General features: G+C 41.5%; 1 protein-coding gene across 1 annotated transcript in view; it reads left to right on the top strand.

Annotated features, from left to right (window-relative positions):
* The window catches only part of LOC128424906 (WD repeat-containing protein 70), a 34,291-nt gene extending 19,780 nt beyond the window's left edge, over positions 1-14,511 (top strand). The window contains exons 11-18 of the mRNA XM_053411346.1: positions 1,262-1,361; positions 1,706-1,790; positions 1,888-2,026; positions 8,209-8,309; positions 9,317-9,396; positions 11,013-11,129; positions 12,879-13,041; positions 13,670-14,511. Of these exons, the coding sequence (XP_053267321.1) occupies positions 1,262-1,361; positions 1,706-1,790; positions 1,888-2,026; positions 8,209-8,309; positions 9,317-9,396; positions 11,013-11,129; positions 12,879-13,041; positions 13,670-13,757 (873 nt within the window). The 3' untranslated portion in view covers positions 13,758-14,511. The remainder of the gene's footprint in view (positions 1-1,261; positions 1,362-1,705; positions 1,791-1,887; positions 2,027-8,208; positions 8,310-9,316; positions 9,397-11,012; positions 11,130-12,878; positions 13,042-13,669) is intronic.
* Positions 14,512-16,756: the final 2,245 nt, after the last annotated feature.

Below are 16,756 nucleotides of genomic sequence, written 5' to 3'. Positions count from 1 at the left end.
AATTTCCAGTCTGGACTGATTTGGACGAATCAAAGAATTGAAAGACAGCATTATTGGCTCTTGAAAGCTGTGATGCATTTTATCCACTAAAAGATTAATTGATTAATTGGAGAATGTATGTTCCTGATTTCCCTGAAATCCAGAGTAAAAAACTAATAAAAAATTGTATCATTGCTTTTGACTTGTATGAAGATTCTTATATAAACCTGTGGTTAGCTGGAGAAACATGAACATAACTTAAACGTAATTTGACTTATTTGTTTTCTCCTTCACTGCTGTTTATTGTTCACAAATTGCTTGTGCAGCTTATTTTTTTGGCCATTTCTTTGTGTATGTGTAAGAAAATGATTAATGATCAGGAGCTGGATTATTACCTGCAGACTTGGCTCTCGCATATCTGTGCCACCGGAGAACTCCTCTTACATTTAATGGCAGTGTGTATCAAAAACAGCTGTTTGGATGAGTAATGGAAATGCTGGTTTCTGCAGAGGATACCCGGCTGCAGTAAACTTTTATGCCATTGAAACTGAGGAATTTAGCATTCAGACACGTTTAGAGGACATTTCCCACAGATTTAAATAAAAATGTGGATCTAGTGAATTTAAATGTATTCTCATAAGTGGACTGTTGGGCGAGGAAATGCAACTAAGAGACATTCTCGTTAAAAATAGAACATCTTGTGGATCAAGTGAATGGAAACTGTGTTGTTATGAAGACAGAATGAAAAGGTCATTCAGTTACTGCAGTGACAGGCTGAGATGTCTGCTACTGAAGCAAAACACTGGCGGTTTCATAGTATAATTCATCAGGAGATTTTAAACTATTTTTTAATATTAATTATGTGTAGTAAGCACAGCAGCGTGTTTATGGAAACTGCAGTCGAAGCCAGGACTGCACTAGTTAATCACTTTCATGTGTTATTAATGATCAATTTCATCAGGTTATTTTTTTTATGTCTCCGTAATGCTCTTCAGAGTTGCTTGTTATGAATATCAACAGCATATAAATAAACTTGAAACTGTATTTGCTCAAGCATGTCTATTTTTGTCACTTGCACAACTCTATAATTAGACATAAACAGGAGTGACCCCTGTACTAGACTTTCACTTTCATGCCCATTAGGCAGGACCTGGATATGAGGCTGCAGCTGGGTTACACATAACTCCTGAACCATCAACCACCAATCTACACCAGACCCTGATGTACAAATATCACTACAAATCAAAGTGTTCAATACTTATTTACTCTTTTTCCCCACTAGGTCCATACAAAGTTCCACTGTAAGCAAGCACACACTCCAGGATCAGACCCCTCCTGCCTCGCTTTCTCCTATGATGGCGTGACTCTGGCTTCACGTGGGGGTAAGACAATGCCTAAAAGCAGCTCTGCTGCTCAGGTCTAATGGTTTTTTTCTAATGGCTGATCACCGAAGCGATGCATTTTAAGCAGAGAATGAGCTCATCTCCTTCCTGATTGCGCAAATAAACAAGGACAAACAGCATCGGATAATTTCTGAAGACATGCATATAAAAAAAAAAAAAAGAGGTTTCTAACACAAAGATAAACAGAAATAACTCGGTACATCCCTTGTAGTAAGGAAAAGTAGGCACACATATTTTACAGAAATTATTCTTTAATAAAGTTACACACTCATTAAACTAAATCTCGCCGATCAATATTCATCTGTTGTGTATATCTTTTTTAGGTGATGACACTCTGAAGACGTGGGACATACGCAACTTCAGGAAGCCAGTGAATGTAGCTACTGGATTACCTAACAACTTTACAATGTAAGACCCGCTTCATTTTATTCACAATCTGCCTGTCTGTTGTTATAAGGGTGTGGATTATGAACTGATGTTGCGTCTGGGTAAATGTCTCTATTAGGACCGACTGCTGTTTCAGCCCAGACGACAAGCTTATTCTAACCGGGACGTCGGTGAAGAAAGACCAGGGCAGCGGGAAGCTGGTCTTCTTTGACCGAGCCTCCTTCCAGAAAGTCTATGAAATAGAAGTCACCAATGCAGTAAGTCTTTCCTCGATCCCCACATCCACAAATACCCTCATTACTAGAGAGTTTTCAGATGGTTGATGTGATTTGTTGTTTATACAGCAAAACAACCAAAAGGTCATACACAATGGAGAAGACACATAATGAATCCACATGCCAGTTATAATGCGACTAGTTTGGGCTCAAACACAAACGCCATGAGATATGTTTTAAGATTATATCTTTACAAGATAGAGACTTATTTAGCAACTTCTGGCAACATAGCAAAATCTGAATTTTCTCAATATTAATCCAGGATGATAAATTAACAGCGGCACGATTGTGGGGAAAATGCAGAAGACGGTGACAGAGTTATTGACGGGAAGTGAAGGTTAAAGAGGAAACTTACTAAATGGTTTCATGCAAATTTGAAGAAAGTGGAATAAAGCGACCTTTCCTTACAGAAAGTAAGTCCCACAAACCTTTGGCAGGACAGTGTTTGCCGCTTTTACGTGTTTGGCCTTTTAGTTATATTTGAAATTAAATTATCTACTCACACAATAGGCATGTTCCATTCACTTCACATGTACAGACAGCGCTGCCACAAACTTTAGCATAATATGTAATTTAGACTATCCCTGCTTTCCCAGAAATCCATTTGGTAAGGGCAACTAGCCATAGGTGCTGAAAAGAAGGGCAGAGGTGCTCTCCTCAGACAGTGGAGGAGCTCCCTGCTCCTCCTATCACTGTCTTCAAGTCGGTTTCATCAGATTTAGCCTCTGTGTATCTGTAGTCATAACAGTGAGGTCCGACAGACTAATGGCTTCTTACTTGGTCTCTCTGACTCGGGCAGGACACTTTCACGTGGGCCGTTGGAGTGAACATGTTTGAGAGAGGGGAAAGAGACAAATGCAGGGATTGTGTGGGTGTGTGTGTATATCCTCCTGCTATGCCAGCCAGCTGCTGTTAGCTTGCAAACCTTGGCACAGCATCCACACAAAGTTCACACACCACTGCACAGTTGCACTAGCTGAGAGGAGGGGAGGGCGGGCTGTGTTTTGGTCGACCCAATTTATATATATTTTTTTATGAAAATAACCCAAATTTGTTTTTAGTTATTGTCACTTGTTTAATCCAAGTATGACCTGAATTCCCCTTCAAAGATCTTGGATTAAAACATTAGCAGCTGGATTACACTAACTTTAATATATTAATGTGTTAAAATTAATTAAAAGGATTACTGTAAGATTCAAGCCTGAGTGTAAACTTTCAAGATTGTGCACAGTTTTTAACTAGGAGAGCTTTAATACCCCGTCAGTGCTGACACTTGAAGAAAAATGACACTACGCTGAAACTGAATTGACTGATTTCTCTTTTTCTGTTGTAACTCTGACTGAAAGTAGCATTTTCGACATCACTGTCATCCATCAATGCCAAATGTTTGAAAATAGTTTAGTGTGTTTTGCTGAGACAGCAACCCCTGTGTCACACTCAGGTCTTAATCTACTGTTTGTGCGAGTGAAACCACATAAAAACATGCCAGAGCTAAACTGTGTTTTCCAGGTAAAGCACACTTGAATTTAAAGTGTTCACTTCAACTTGTGTCACTCAACGACAGTGAGTTAACGTTTGCTCTCACTTTTACTGTAGTGAGGAAATTGCTGTTGGGACCGTCAAAGAGAGACCCCAGACACTTTGGGTCAGAGAGTCTATTTAGAACTTAACAACCCACCTCCTCTCATGCATCTATCCGTGGACGTTTGTCTTCTCTTTCACTTTAATGAAGACGGTAAACATTTGGGAGGGATTTTTCCATTGGCCTTTCACTCGTTCCACCATCTGCCATTGTGAGAAATTGTGAGAAAGCTTCAGCACGGTGTAGCTGGATTGAGGGAAAAACCTCCTCCTGTCTGCTCAGCCGTTGTGCTTAAGAGAAATGCAGCCGAATTTCCACAAATTCCAAGCCAGTGTTACACAATTCAGTGCATTCTAGAAACTAGTAAAAGCTGCAAGTCGTCTTAGCAACAGCTTATTTGTGTTAATTGTACTTGCCTATTAAAATCTATACGGTAATGATTTAAAGTACTTAAGTTACGCTTTTGCTCTTCTAAACTTTAACCAATTTAGTTAATGAAAATTACCCTTAAAGCCATTTATTTGTCCATGACGTTTTTTGTAAGAATATAACAACATTTATATAAATTCCTTTCGTATTAATTAAAGCTATAGTTATAGTTCCAACATTTTCGTGTTGAGTGGCCACAGCTTAATACTTTCTGTGCTAGAACTTCTAAGTGGCAGTTTTCATAAGTTGTTGAAAGCTGAAATAAATTTCTGCAATATCATAAAATTGCATAGAAATATTTATTTATTTTTCTGTATTATAACATGAATGGAACATAGAGAATCAAAGTGTTTTAGAGAAGCATGGAAAAAAAGAAAGGGTGGTACCACATCCTGCAGACTAGACTATTTTCATTTCCTAGACTTTTGGATTGATGCCTTTAGAGATTTTGGATATTTACTTTTCCATAAAATGTATTCTAGATATTCCATCTTTGATCCCAACTTTCTATTACTCTAGCAATCTGAGTGAAATGACCCATGTCAGAGTTTATCGATACCTTTAATCCATTTCAAAACTAATTTTGATAGAGAATTTTAGTTTTTGCCGCAGATCAGTTGATATGGTTGACGTGCACTCAGTGAACCTGATGAATGTGCTATTTACTGTGTTTACATCACCCACCTGCCTCTCAGATGGCCCAAGAATTTAAGTGCAGTCTTTATAAAGTGTCGTACCAGGCAGTAGAGTGAGAGGAAGGGCCACCAATCATTTCTAACTAAACAGTCTACATAACCCCCGGACCTGGATGCTGGGCTGTGCATGGGAGCGCAGGCTGTTTAAGGCCAATTCAGTAAATACTTCAGACACTCTCAACCTTATCTTAGTCCATCAAAAAGGGCATGAACCAGGTGAGACCCTGCTGACTATCAAAGCACTGAGCTTCCGGCTGGATTTCAAATGGAGACCCCACAGCATCACTGATGTGATTGGTATTGATATTCTGTATTTTACTCACAGGTCAAAACATTCAATGAAATTAAAAGTGCTTTTTAAATGCCTGAAAACTGAATGACTCTTTGTACTAAAAAAATTTACAATTCAAGATTGCAACTCAAATATGATTTTATGCTGCATAGACAGGGATTTCTGTTGGTGAAAAATGACTTTGCAACCTACAACCATCGCTGCTATTTGCCCATGCTACACCTGCTATCATGCTTGATCAACTTTTACTTACCAAGTGAATCTCTGAAATGGTAAACACCAGTTGTTCCAGTAAGGTATTCATAGTAATTACAGACTTCCTGGACGTGTTCCCACTCAGTGTGTCGCTGAAGTGCTAACAGTGGCATTTTCCTACTCTACTGCATTCACTTGGCCTGTGTAACAGTGCCAGTCTGTCAGAAGCAGTGTACATTTGGATCCACTCACCAGAGACTAAACAAGGCACACAGCTGTTGTGTACCATTAGTGCTGCATAACTTTATTTCATAATCAGCATACATACTGGGTGAGTGGCGTTTGTCTTATTTATCCCCAATCAGCCTTTGGTATTTTTATCCGATGGCGTATAGGAGGCTGCTACTAAAGAACTGACTGATTAAAGTTTCCTTCTTCACGATGTGATGTAATTTTGTGGACGTGAAGCATAAACAGGGTTTCCCAGAGTATAAACATGCTGCTCTGAATATCTGGAAAGCAGTCTTACTATTGGACTGGACTGGGCTGTACTTGGATGTGGATATCTCAGTGGATCCAGCTGGGGGTGGGCCCCACTTAACTGGCCTGTTTGAGGCTGCTCTGCTCTCTCTGGTTTCCTTGTTCCCCCGTTGACAGAATGATTTGTTTGGTCTGAACAGGCAGTTTTCTGAATTTAACTGGACTGCAGTTGCCTGGCTGTGTTGTCACTTTTATTTTGGTTTTGCTGCCTGATTTGGGGCCGTTCTGTGCCGTGTTGCTGAGCACCGGATGAATTCCTCCATCTTTGACAGTACCTGCGGAGTGTAACAGAATTCCTTACTGTCGTCTCTGCTTCACTTGCATGTGGGGCTGTCCGGGTTACTAAAGCAACCATGACAGGCATATTCATAACCCATTACACATTCACCCTGAGGCACATCAACAAACCGAAGACTTCAATTGGTCACGATACAAACATGTTAATGCATTTTTTGGAGCTTCCTATGGGACAGAAAAACTGCAGGTTTCACAGTTCAGGGTAATTTGTTAAAGGAGACACATTATGCTCATATTCAGGTTCATACCTATTCATTTTGTTTTATTATTTTAAGAGGTTTAATTTAGATTCTGTAATGTTCAGAAAACGCATCACTTTGCTCATACTGGCAATTGCTGCAGCTCCTCTTTCAGTCCCCGTTTGGTTTTAGCTCCTGTCTCTTTAAGATCTAATCCCAATCTGCTCTGATTGACCAGCTAGTCCACTCTGTTGGGATTGTTCAACCGCTTCCAGCCTATGCTCTTGCTTTACCTGACTTTGTGAAGAGCCTTGCCAAACAAACCGCTAGACGTGCATTATGTAAGGCATCATGAGGTCATGTGACATCCAGATTCCCCTGAAATTTTGACCAGACAACTGACTGAATGTTTCTGGAGGAATGTTTTCTGTGGAGGAGAGGAGCTCATGTACCGCAGACTTTTAACTTTGCAGAACTTTGAAAAAAATGCACAAGAAAGAGCATCATCAATCTCCTTTAATCAACTGGAGGTTATACTGCGATGATGCAGTGCAATATCCACTGTGCAAACGTATTAAAATGTGTGGTTATTAAGTAATTCATTTGAATCATTTATATGTTATCTTCTATCTGCTTATAAATAAATTCCACATGAGGCGGATGTTAAGCACTTCTAGCTCTTTCTATTAATTACAGCTGGCTCATGATCTGGTTGAGCAGATTAACCCTGGTCTGTCCCACGAGTCACACACTACTACTGAGCTGCTGCTGGCCTTATAGTGGAGAAGTATACTGGTAATGTTACTGGAGCCAATTGTGCTGATAGTGAATTCAAGTAATTCACAGACAAAGTTATTAAATTGATTTGCATCCTTATCTAATATTTGATATGATCACTCATAGTTGTAAAACACAAACTAGCCATACTTTGATTTTCTCTTATGTATATGTGTGAGTACTTGTCTGTGTACGTGCTTATCCACGTGTGTGCGTGAGTGTGTGTGTGTGTGTGTGTGTGTGTGTGTGTGAGATTGAGACTCCTTCCTCTGGTATCATGGCGGGAAGCTGAACAGCTGGGCGCTAAGCAGCTTTCACCATCACAGAATCTGGATGTCCCAGTCATTGTCCTACCCCCACCCTCGACCCTGCGCTCTTGTCCTAGACCCCCGCCCCCCAGATTGCCCTCTGTGTTCTGCATAAAGTCGCAGAAAACACTCAATCGCGCTTAAACATGTCTCTCCAACTGCAGAACATATACACTCACCACATGTTCAGTGGGGGTCCAAAGTGAGACCATGTTCTCATTCTCATAAAAGAGAGAAGGCAAAGGGTCTCAGACTTTTGAGCCCACTGAATATAGATGTGTGTTAATGATGACACTGTTGAAGATGAGTAGTGACAGAAGGTTGTGATACTTCAGTAATGTGTCCATAGAAAGACGGGACGACAGCAGGCAGACAAGCTCTTTACTATAAACTTCTAAATCACAGACTGAGCAGAGACTTTATCTCTGTCCAACAACTGTGGTTGTATTTCTCTCTCTGCCCCTCTCTCTCTCTCTCTCTCTCTCTCACACACACACACACACACACACCTCTGGATAAATGTGGTCACATTTGCCTGTTGGCACTGGGCCATCTGTCACACACAGACCGAGGGATCCAGCCCTCATCCCAGCAACCAAATATAGTCAACTAGAGCAGCAGAGCACGCTCGGACTGATCCCCGCTGTACCACAGCCAACCCAGGTCACACACTCACAATACTTATAGGACAATAAAACACGATGGCTACCTTTTGTTGGCGAGAGGCAGAAATACTCTCGTTAATCCCAACCACAGTAGAGAAAGTTGCTCTCTACCTGATATGAACTGCTTTTCCAAGGCATGACGTTCTTCAGTTATTGTGCAGCAACTTTATTTTGACGTTTCTGTCTTTCTCTGTGTGTGTTCCAGAGTGCTGTCCGCTGCCTGTGGCATCCAAAACTGAACCAGATAATGGTGGGAACTGCAAATGGACTGGCCAAGGTCTACTACGATCCTTTCAAAAGCCACAGGTATGTGCTATTTAGACCTTCAGGGGAATGTTTAGTGTTTTATTCTTTATACTGATCACCAAAACCACCAACTGTCACTTGGAATCTCTTCTAACCACCCAAACAATGAATGTATTCTACTGAGCAGTACTGTCTCTGTAGCCTTAGCTGTGCTATAGAACTCTATAGAGGATTTATTCACACAGGAAGTGTTGCAGAGACAGGACATCTGCCCAACTGCCCCACTAACTCGCATCAAAAATGCTGTTGTGAAGTTGGCAGAGAAAAAAATATTTGACCCAAATGTTTCAAGATATTTTTCAAGTTCAACATCTGCTTCTGTTTGTCAAACTAAATACCAGGACTGGATCCTTCACTGCTCTTCCCAATCACTAACATGTCACTCAGTGCATCACTATGCATCACTCTATTACTTGTTTTTCATACTTTTTGGACAACAACTGAGTTAATCTGCTTGATTCTACAAATAATAGGCTGAGTTTGCCTATTTATAAATTTTTTTGTTTTACTCCTGTGTCACACATCCTTGTTTGTATCATATTTAGTGAAGCTCATCCCTTTTTAAGTATTAATTTCAAATTCTGGGAAGAATTCAGGTTATATTGAAAATCCATCTATCCAGTCAAGGTTAGTTGTATTCTTACCAGTAGTTTAATGCCTCTTTTCTTTCTTCTTCCAAAGCACTGATATTATCAGTGTTAACTTCTATTAAATTACTCCAAGTCACAAGTTTTTTTTATATTTTATGATATGTTGTATCTTGTCTTTATATATCCCATGTTGAGATATTTAGTTTGTAATGAGGTTGATCCTGTATCGTTTCTGTCTTGTCTTTGTCAAGGAAAAAAAGGTTGTTGAAGAACATATTTAGTTGTAGTTTTCCTTAACAAAATCCACACTAGTTTTAGTCTCTTCAGGTGAATATAAAAAGGGCTTATCCCTAATGTCTTGTTTTCTATGTGACACCTTCAAACAGCATCTTGTGTAACCAACTGGCTCTTTTCTAGAGGGGCGAAGCTTTGTGTGGTGAAGAGCCAGCGGAAAGAGAAGCACACCGAGGTCCTAACACAAGATTACATCATCACGCGTAAGTTGTTGGTTGTCTGCACTTGTACACACACACACACACACACACACACACACACACACACACACACACACACACACACACACTTGTATACGTACAGTACCTTCCAAGGATAACAGTTTGCCACTTAATGAACTTTGATCCTAGTTCTCTGCTCTCTTGTCTTTTCGTGCATGGCATGGCATCACCCTTTGATCAGTAAACAATCAGTGAAGTGTCTTTCTCAAAGCCTTGCACCAGCTAAGTTCACTACCCCACAGTGCTCTCCACATGCCATCCGTCTTCCAGGTCCATGACACAACCAGCAGAGCATTTTCTAAAGTTTGAAGAAACACGCTACCTCTTTGTGTCTTCACTCTCTTTTTCACACACAAACATGCAAACACACTACCTCACACTGGGGGCTTTGTGAGGAGAGTGTTCAGGGCTTTCACAGGCACATTAGCTGATGGAGTGTAGTGTGGATGAGCGGATCGACTGTGCCACGCAACGGCCATGAGGTCCATGTGGTCTGCATACACGGCAGATCACGCTACGGGCAGCCATCTCTCCCACCTCTGCTGCGTGATCTCCTGCTAGTCCACACACACGTACACACACACACTACATCCCAATCCGTCATCCTGTCATATTACCAACACACGAGGCCCTCACCTCCTCTGTGCGTGCCTCATAGTGCTTTGTCCCCACACTGAAGTCATGAACCTACAGGAACCGGACAACTGCCAACACGTCGTCCCTGATTGGCTGCTCAGACCCAATTCAGACATAATCTATTGTTTGGTCTGCTGCAACCGCTTCAAACGCATCATGTGATTTCATCGCCTTGCCAACAAGGTGTGAAGAAGCTAGACATTTTGACTGACACAAGCAGTGAGTGACGCACTTGATGCCCTGGCACTGGAAAATTAGAGGGGACAGGAAAAAAGTGATGGCCCATTGAGAAAAGCGAGGGAATCTGTTAACAGTAACCTTTTTGCTTAATGTAGCGTGGAGGAGAAGAATTAACACTGAACAGCGACAGGGCTCCTGAATGGAAAATCACTTTATCTCGCCCTTAAAAAAAAAAAAAGTGTCTCTTTGTAACCCCCGAGGATAAGAGCTGAGCGCACACTGGCTTTGCACACACACTCACTCTCACACACCTTTCGAGGGCAGTCATTCTCACTTACTCATGCACGCGTTCACTCGCACACTCGTGGGTTTAAGTGCTGCGGGCCTTTTATTGCGATAGTGTTCACAAAAGTGTGAAGAGTAATTGTCTGAATCTAAACAACGCGAGACATAATGAATATGTTGGTGTGCACTATGGCAGAAAGAGTACACAAATGGAGAGACACTGCCAGAGATCAGCAGGTGTGTGTGTCTGTGTGTATTTTGGTGCAAACCCAAGCACATCTTTCGTGAGGTGTAGTAGTAGGTGAGATTGGGCCGGTGGGTCTCTGCGCCTTCTGAAAACACACGCAGCTTTGCATTTCTGTCATCGTCCGGGGGCTGCAATCACTGAACATATTTTCGGACGCCCTGCCCGCTTATTTGCGCGGCTGTGTTATTTGATCTTGCCGTTTAGTAACCTAAGCAACTTGATTATCCGTGTTTACTTTGTGCTTCTCCAGCTCATGCGTTACCCATGTTCAGAGAGGCCCGACAGCGGAGTACACGGAAACAGCTGGAGAAGGACAGACTTGACCCCAAGAAGTCGAACAAGCCCGAGCCTCCAGTGTCGGGACCAGGTAACTTATTTTTTTTTTTATTTGTTTGTTTTTACTTTGCTTTTATTGGTGTATAACATTTAATACAATATAATAAAAAGGGAAATACAAAGGATATCGTATATATGTCCCTAGTCGACGAGGCATGTAATGTGTGAAAACAAAATATTTCTGTAACTTTTCTTTAAAACATATTCTAAGGTCATGTTCATTGGCAGATTCTGTTTGAGGCAAATGTACAAATCCACACTTGTTGATGTGTTCAGCATGATGCAACCCAGCTGAGGTGGAGAGCTTTCACAGCACTGCTCCCACTTGGCCCCTCTAAGATTCATTGTGGCCTGCTGTTGCCTCATATTTCTTAACTGCTCGGACATAATGATGCATTGTCGACTTTCTCTGGAACCCCTTCTCAGTGTGTTTGTATTTTTACACCAATACACAAGTCCACAAATACCACCCCCATGCATATTCATGGTTAAAAATCAAGCTTCATTCCAATAGGCAAAAGTGCCAGACAGCGTTCCTTGATTTATTGTGTTCCAGCTGGCTCATATCTTTTCACTTTCGCTGTTTCTTTTCCCACTTAGTCCCTCAGTACTATGTACTTACAACAGTCCCAGGGTTCCACTGTGCAATAAAGTGCAAGTTTTTGTTTCTCCGATTGAACAACGCTGTTTAAACTGTCTCCTTGGGCAAATAAAATGTTAAGCAGGTCCCTGTCATGAAAATAGGTTTGACCGCTTGATGGTATGCCAATGGTCTTTAGATGACAGGCTGTATTTATATTGTTTATCCTCGGTGTGAATTAACTCGCATAAGTGCAAGGTAATGCTCGGTGGTTGGCAGAATGCTTACAAGCACTGGAGAGAGGTGCCTCTTGATCCCCAGACAGCCCAACAGCCCCAGTACAGCCGGAAATCCCTGCATGTTAAGAGTATTTGAATGTACAGTATTGATATGTGCATGTGTGCGTGTCCCTGTCCCAGCCTTGACCTTTTTAAGACGACCATAATAATGTCCTCTCTGGAAAGCAGGACATTTTTTACCCCCTGAGGCTCCATTAACTGTAGTAAAGTTCAGCCAGCAGCAGAGACGCACTCCAGCTACAGCAGGGCTCACTGCAGCTCTTTGTGAAACAAAAATGGAACAAATGCACAAAATCGGCCCAAAGTCATAAAAAGCTCCAAATGTGATAAACTGCTCATAATTACAAAACCGTTTATAACCTTTTGTGCACGGCTTATTCTGGTATGAAGTATTTGTGTCTTTTATCTGAAAAATATAATCCAGTGTGTAATGACCTGAAATAGATTATACCAGGAGGCTTCAGTTTTGTATTTACAAACACTATTAATGTTTTTATTGTTATCCGTCCATGTGATTACACAGTTGAATGAATCTGATGCTAAATCACAGAGATTATGGTAGATTAACACGTGATGACGTCATCTAGTAGCAACAACCGGCCAATAGCAGGCTGCCATGTCAGTCCTCACTTCATTGGTAAATGTCAGGCCTTTGGGTGAATTCAATTTTTACTTTATTACATCATGTTGGTTTTTAAGAGGTACAGCAGTGTGAATTTCTGTCTGCCAATGTGGTCGTAACTATAGGGGGCGCCAAAGTTGGTAATTTTATATTTAGTTTTTCTAAATAAAAGGTTATTGAGGTAGGTGACAAGTAAGCAAACCAACAAATTCTGTAATCCAACAAGTTGTGTTCCTTTTCCATGTATGTGTCTGACTCGGTGATCCTGTGTGGTGACAGGTCGTGGAGGCAGAGTCGCAGCTCACGGTGGCACGCTGTCGTCGTTCATCGTGAAGAACATCGCTTTAGACAAAACGGATGACAGTGACCCCCGAGCTGCCATCCTACGTCACGCCAAGGAAGCTTCAGAGAACCCGTACTGGGTCGCCCCGGCCTACACAGAGTGAGAATAACTGCTATCTTCCTCTGTAAACCTTCATACCCCAAACATCAACCTCATTGTGTCTCAGTCTCTTCTCTTGTTTCCTCATTAGCAGTCGGTGTAAGCTGAACACTCTGAGTTCTTCTCAGGGTATTGTGATAGTTCTTAGGTTTCTTCCTACTGGTGTGACACATGAATGTTTAAAGAGCTGACCGGTTTTACAGCTTCACTCTTCAGTAATGGGCAGCTTCAGATCCCTATCGCACTCAGACAGCGACAGTATGAAAGTGTGGAACAAAGCTGCGAGCCAAATCCAACAGATTCACCTACAGTGCTGCAGGGAAACGGTCTTTTGCTAAATACTAGTGATGCAGACATCAGGTGACGTACACCACCAGCAACTCCTTCTTTCACAGACATTAAGGTGAAGCGTCTCAAGTTGATTCTTCCGAGGAGCAGCTTAGTGAAAAGCAGGTCTCTACTGTCCAGTCCACTGCTTCATGTCACATCTGAAGCCCACACTATCTTCAGCCTCAGTTGGCCTGAAGAGAATAGATAATTATCTGCAGCACTAAAATGTAATTAACCGTGGTTGTTTTCTTTAATCTTTACTTCAATGCTTTGGCCTTGTGTTTGTGAATCCCTTCAGGACCCAGCCCGAGCCTTTGTTTGCAGAGGAATCAGAGGAGGATGAGGAAGCTGAGAAGGAGCCACAGTGGAAGAAACGCAAGATCTGAGAGGTTTCGACTGCACTTCATTTTGTATCGGATAGTTAACAGGGTGAGCTTGTGGTTTGGTTTACTGCACCACGGCCACAAGGTTTCAGGATCAATCCTATAAAAATGAGTTACTGTCAGAAACTGTGCATATGAGCATCAGTTAAATGACTAAATAGTACAGCTCCTGTCCTCCCTCCTGGTATTTGAATTTAACTGTGTATGTTTGCTTCTGTTTTGAGCGTCAGCACATTAATGTGCAGGCATCTGAACTTGGCAAGCGTCATATAATCTTAAACAGGTTTATTTTCCTTTCATTTAAATTCATCAGTTTTTGGAAGAAATTGGATTTTTGTGTCTGTTTTGATTGTGCAGACTTTATTTTCTATCGTTTCTATTGTCCTCACACGTCTCCAGAGTTGGCTGATGCCTCTTAAACCAGCTCCAGATTTTGTGGTCTGGTTCTGTTCATGAACTATGTAGAACAGTCTGCCACATAAGTTTGCAAAATGCAAAGAAATACAAATAAATCAGCCCGCTTTAGTTCGGAGTATTTTTTTAAAGGTTTACTGTTTTGTTGAAGTTGAAACGCAGAAGTTCATCCAGGTATCTGATAGTTTGGGTTTTTCTACACACTATTCCACCTCGATATAAGGAAATAAGTATTCTCTTGTTTAATAGTGATGCATTTTATCCAGAGTGAAATCTGAAATGGAGTCTAGTTGCTTTCGTGCCTAAGTTTTTAACATTAAAAGTAGGTGTGGCCACAACTATACATTATGTGTTTGTTGCATTATTGTTACAAAAACATAATGATGTGGAATTTCTCTTTCTATTCAAATGCCTCGAATGACCTGCACAGTGTCAATATGTGTCTTAACTGAGGGAGGATACCGCCCACAACGTGCAGACCTAATGAAACCCATGTTTGAGTTCTTTACACATCTCTCTGGAATGAAACCTCTGCCATAAAGTGCCAGTGTTTCAAACACAGCATGAGTCACATTGTTCATGTGATGGTTGAATATTTCCTGACGTGACGACAGAAGCTCCCTGAGACATCTGATGTTAGCTTTTTACTGTTAAGACGTGGAGACTCTTAGCACTCTGTCATGGAGCTGGTGCTTGTACTCGGCGACTTACAATAGGAGAAACTGAAGAATGATCCCGTGTCATTCCCCGGCCGACCAAAATTGCAAGCAGACAACCAAATGTCTCAGTGTCCTGGCAAACGTCCGCTGGCCATAAAATCTCGATGAGGCAAAGAAATATCAGGACAAGAAATATGGGAGTGAGTGCAGTGAAAGTAAAAAGAGGGAAACTGGTCTTAATGAGGGATAAGATCCTCTCCACCATGTGATCGCCCAGTTGGCATCAGGAGAGCTTGACCTCCACTGACGCTTTAAAGATGCAGCTCAGAGTTATTAAAGGCAGGGATGCAAGTTACAGGCTATGTTGCAAAGCATTACTTTGTGTGCTTTTACTTTTGCAGAATTTTAAAACAATTTCACTTCAGTATATTTCTAACTTAAATATTGAACTTTATTTTATTTAAATTATATTTCGTTAGAGTAAAAACAAGCACCACACAATGACGTTATGATTAAACGATGGAGAACGCAACACGTGAAAATGAAACCAGCAGCTGAAGCAGAGAACAAGCTCTCGATGTGATGCAGACACACCTGCCATGTTGCGTAACACCCAGGTGCATGCTGGGACTGACACAACGCTGAGACCCTCACACTGTGTCCTCCAGCAGGAAGTAGTGGAGACTAGAGGACATATTGACGTTCAGACGGGTGGTGAGCAACTAATGACTTCAACTCACTGTACAGAGGAGAGCGTCATTAACTTGTGAGTTGCTTAGCGATGTAGTGTTCTGCCTTATACATGAAGGTATGTGGACACACTGTGCTGTCCATGGACTCTCACTTAAATATAATATATGCACCCGCTGCAAAGTGCATGACTTGAATTTATTGGTTACTTTTGTTGCAGTTCTCACCTGGAACTACTTATCTGCATTGTAACAGTAATTTACATCCACCTGGTAGCCTTATATCACTATTATCACCATGTAACAAGTTTAATCCCCCCCCCCCCCAAACACACACACACACACACACTTTAAAGATGTAAAGAACTAATTTATACTTCTGCTTAAGTAGAGATTTCATTTCAGTAACAGCACTTCTACTTGTGCACAGTTTTCCAGCTCTACCTCCCAGTTTAACCGATTTACACAGGGTTTTCTCACGTCCTAAAACAAATGAGCTCTGTGGTTTTCAGCACTTAACACCTTTTCTCTAAGTCGTTAAAATGAGGAGGAAAACAAATTGTTTTGACCTGGTAAAATATCTGGGAAGGCAGTTTTTTCAATGGCCAAATTACATGGCTTCAGAATTTAAACAACTTGTTCTCAGAGATGCGAGAAAACTTTAAGAAATGTAGAAGTACTGCATTATTCTAATTGTCAGTACTTTGAGGCCTAAAGATTTGCAAATGGACATATGGACTTTTTTTCTAAGACAAGAATAGAAATGGACTTTCCCCTATATAGCTCTTGTAGAGCCTCATCTATACATCGCATACACACCTAGTGCTCACTGACTCACTGTCTGCCCCTCTGCTGCCGTCTTCTCATCAGCATTTACATATCTTCCTCGCGCAGTGGAAACATTCGCCAGCGCTCTGATTTACAGCTCAGTGGCGCTTTCCCGCTCGCTTTTGTTTACTGTACGACCCTGGGCTGGCGTTCAGGAATGCAGAACAGGAGGGGACGGCCGAAACGTCGGGGCCATCGCTCAAACCATCCTCCATTTAACCCACATTTTCACCCCCAATTTTGCACGATGCTCGTGTAAACACGTCCAGGGCAGAATTAGCCCCATCTGGCCCCGGAGCCAGTGTTGTGCATGGCACGATACCAGGAGACACAGTCATTTAATAGAAACAAGTTTAATTCTGTAAAAAGTTATAAAATGAATATTGTACAAAAATAAAGTTTGCCGAGAGCT

This window comes from Pleuronectes platessa, chromosome 19 (genome assembly GCF_947347685.1).
Source record: "Pleuronectes platessa chromosome 19, fPlePla1.1, whole genome shotgun sequence".
Lineage (NCBI taxonomy): Eukaryota > Metazoa > Chordata > Actinopteri > Pleuronectiformes > Pleuronectidae > Pleuronectes > Pleuronectes platessa.
The sequence above is the reverse complement of the archived record's forward strand: the minus strand, read 5'-3'. Positions and strand labels throughout refer to the sequence as shown.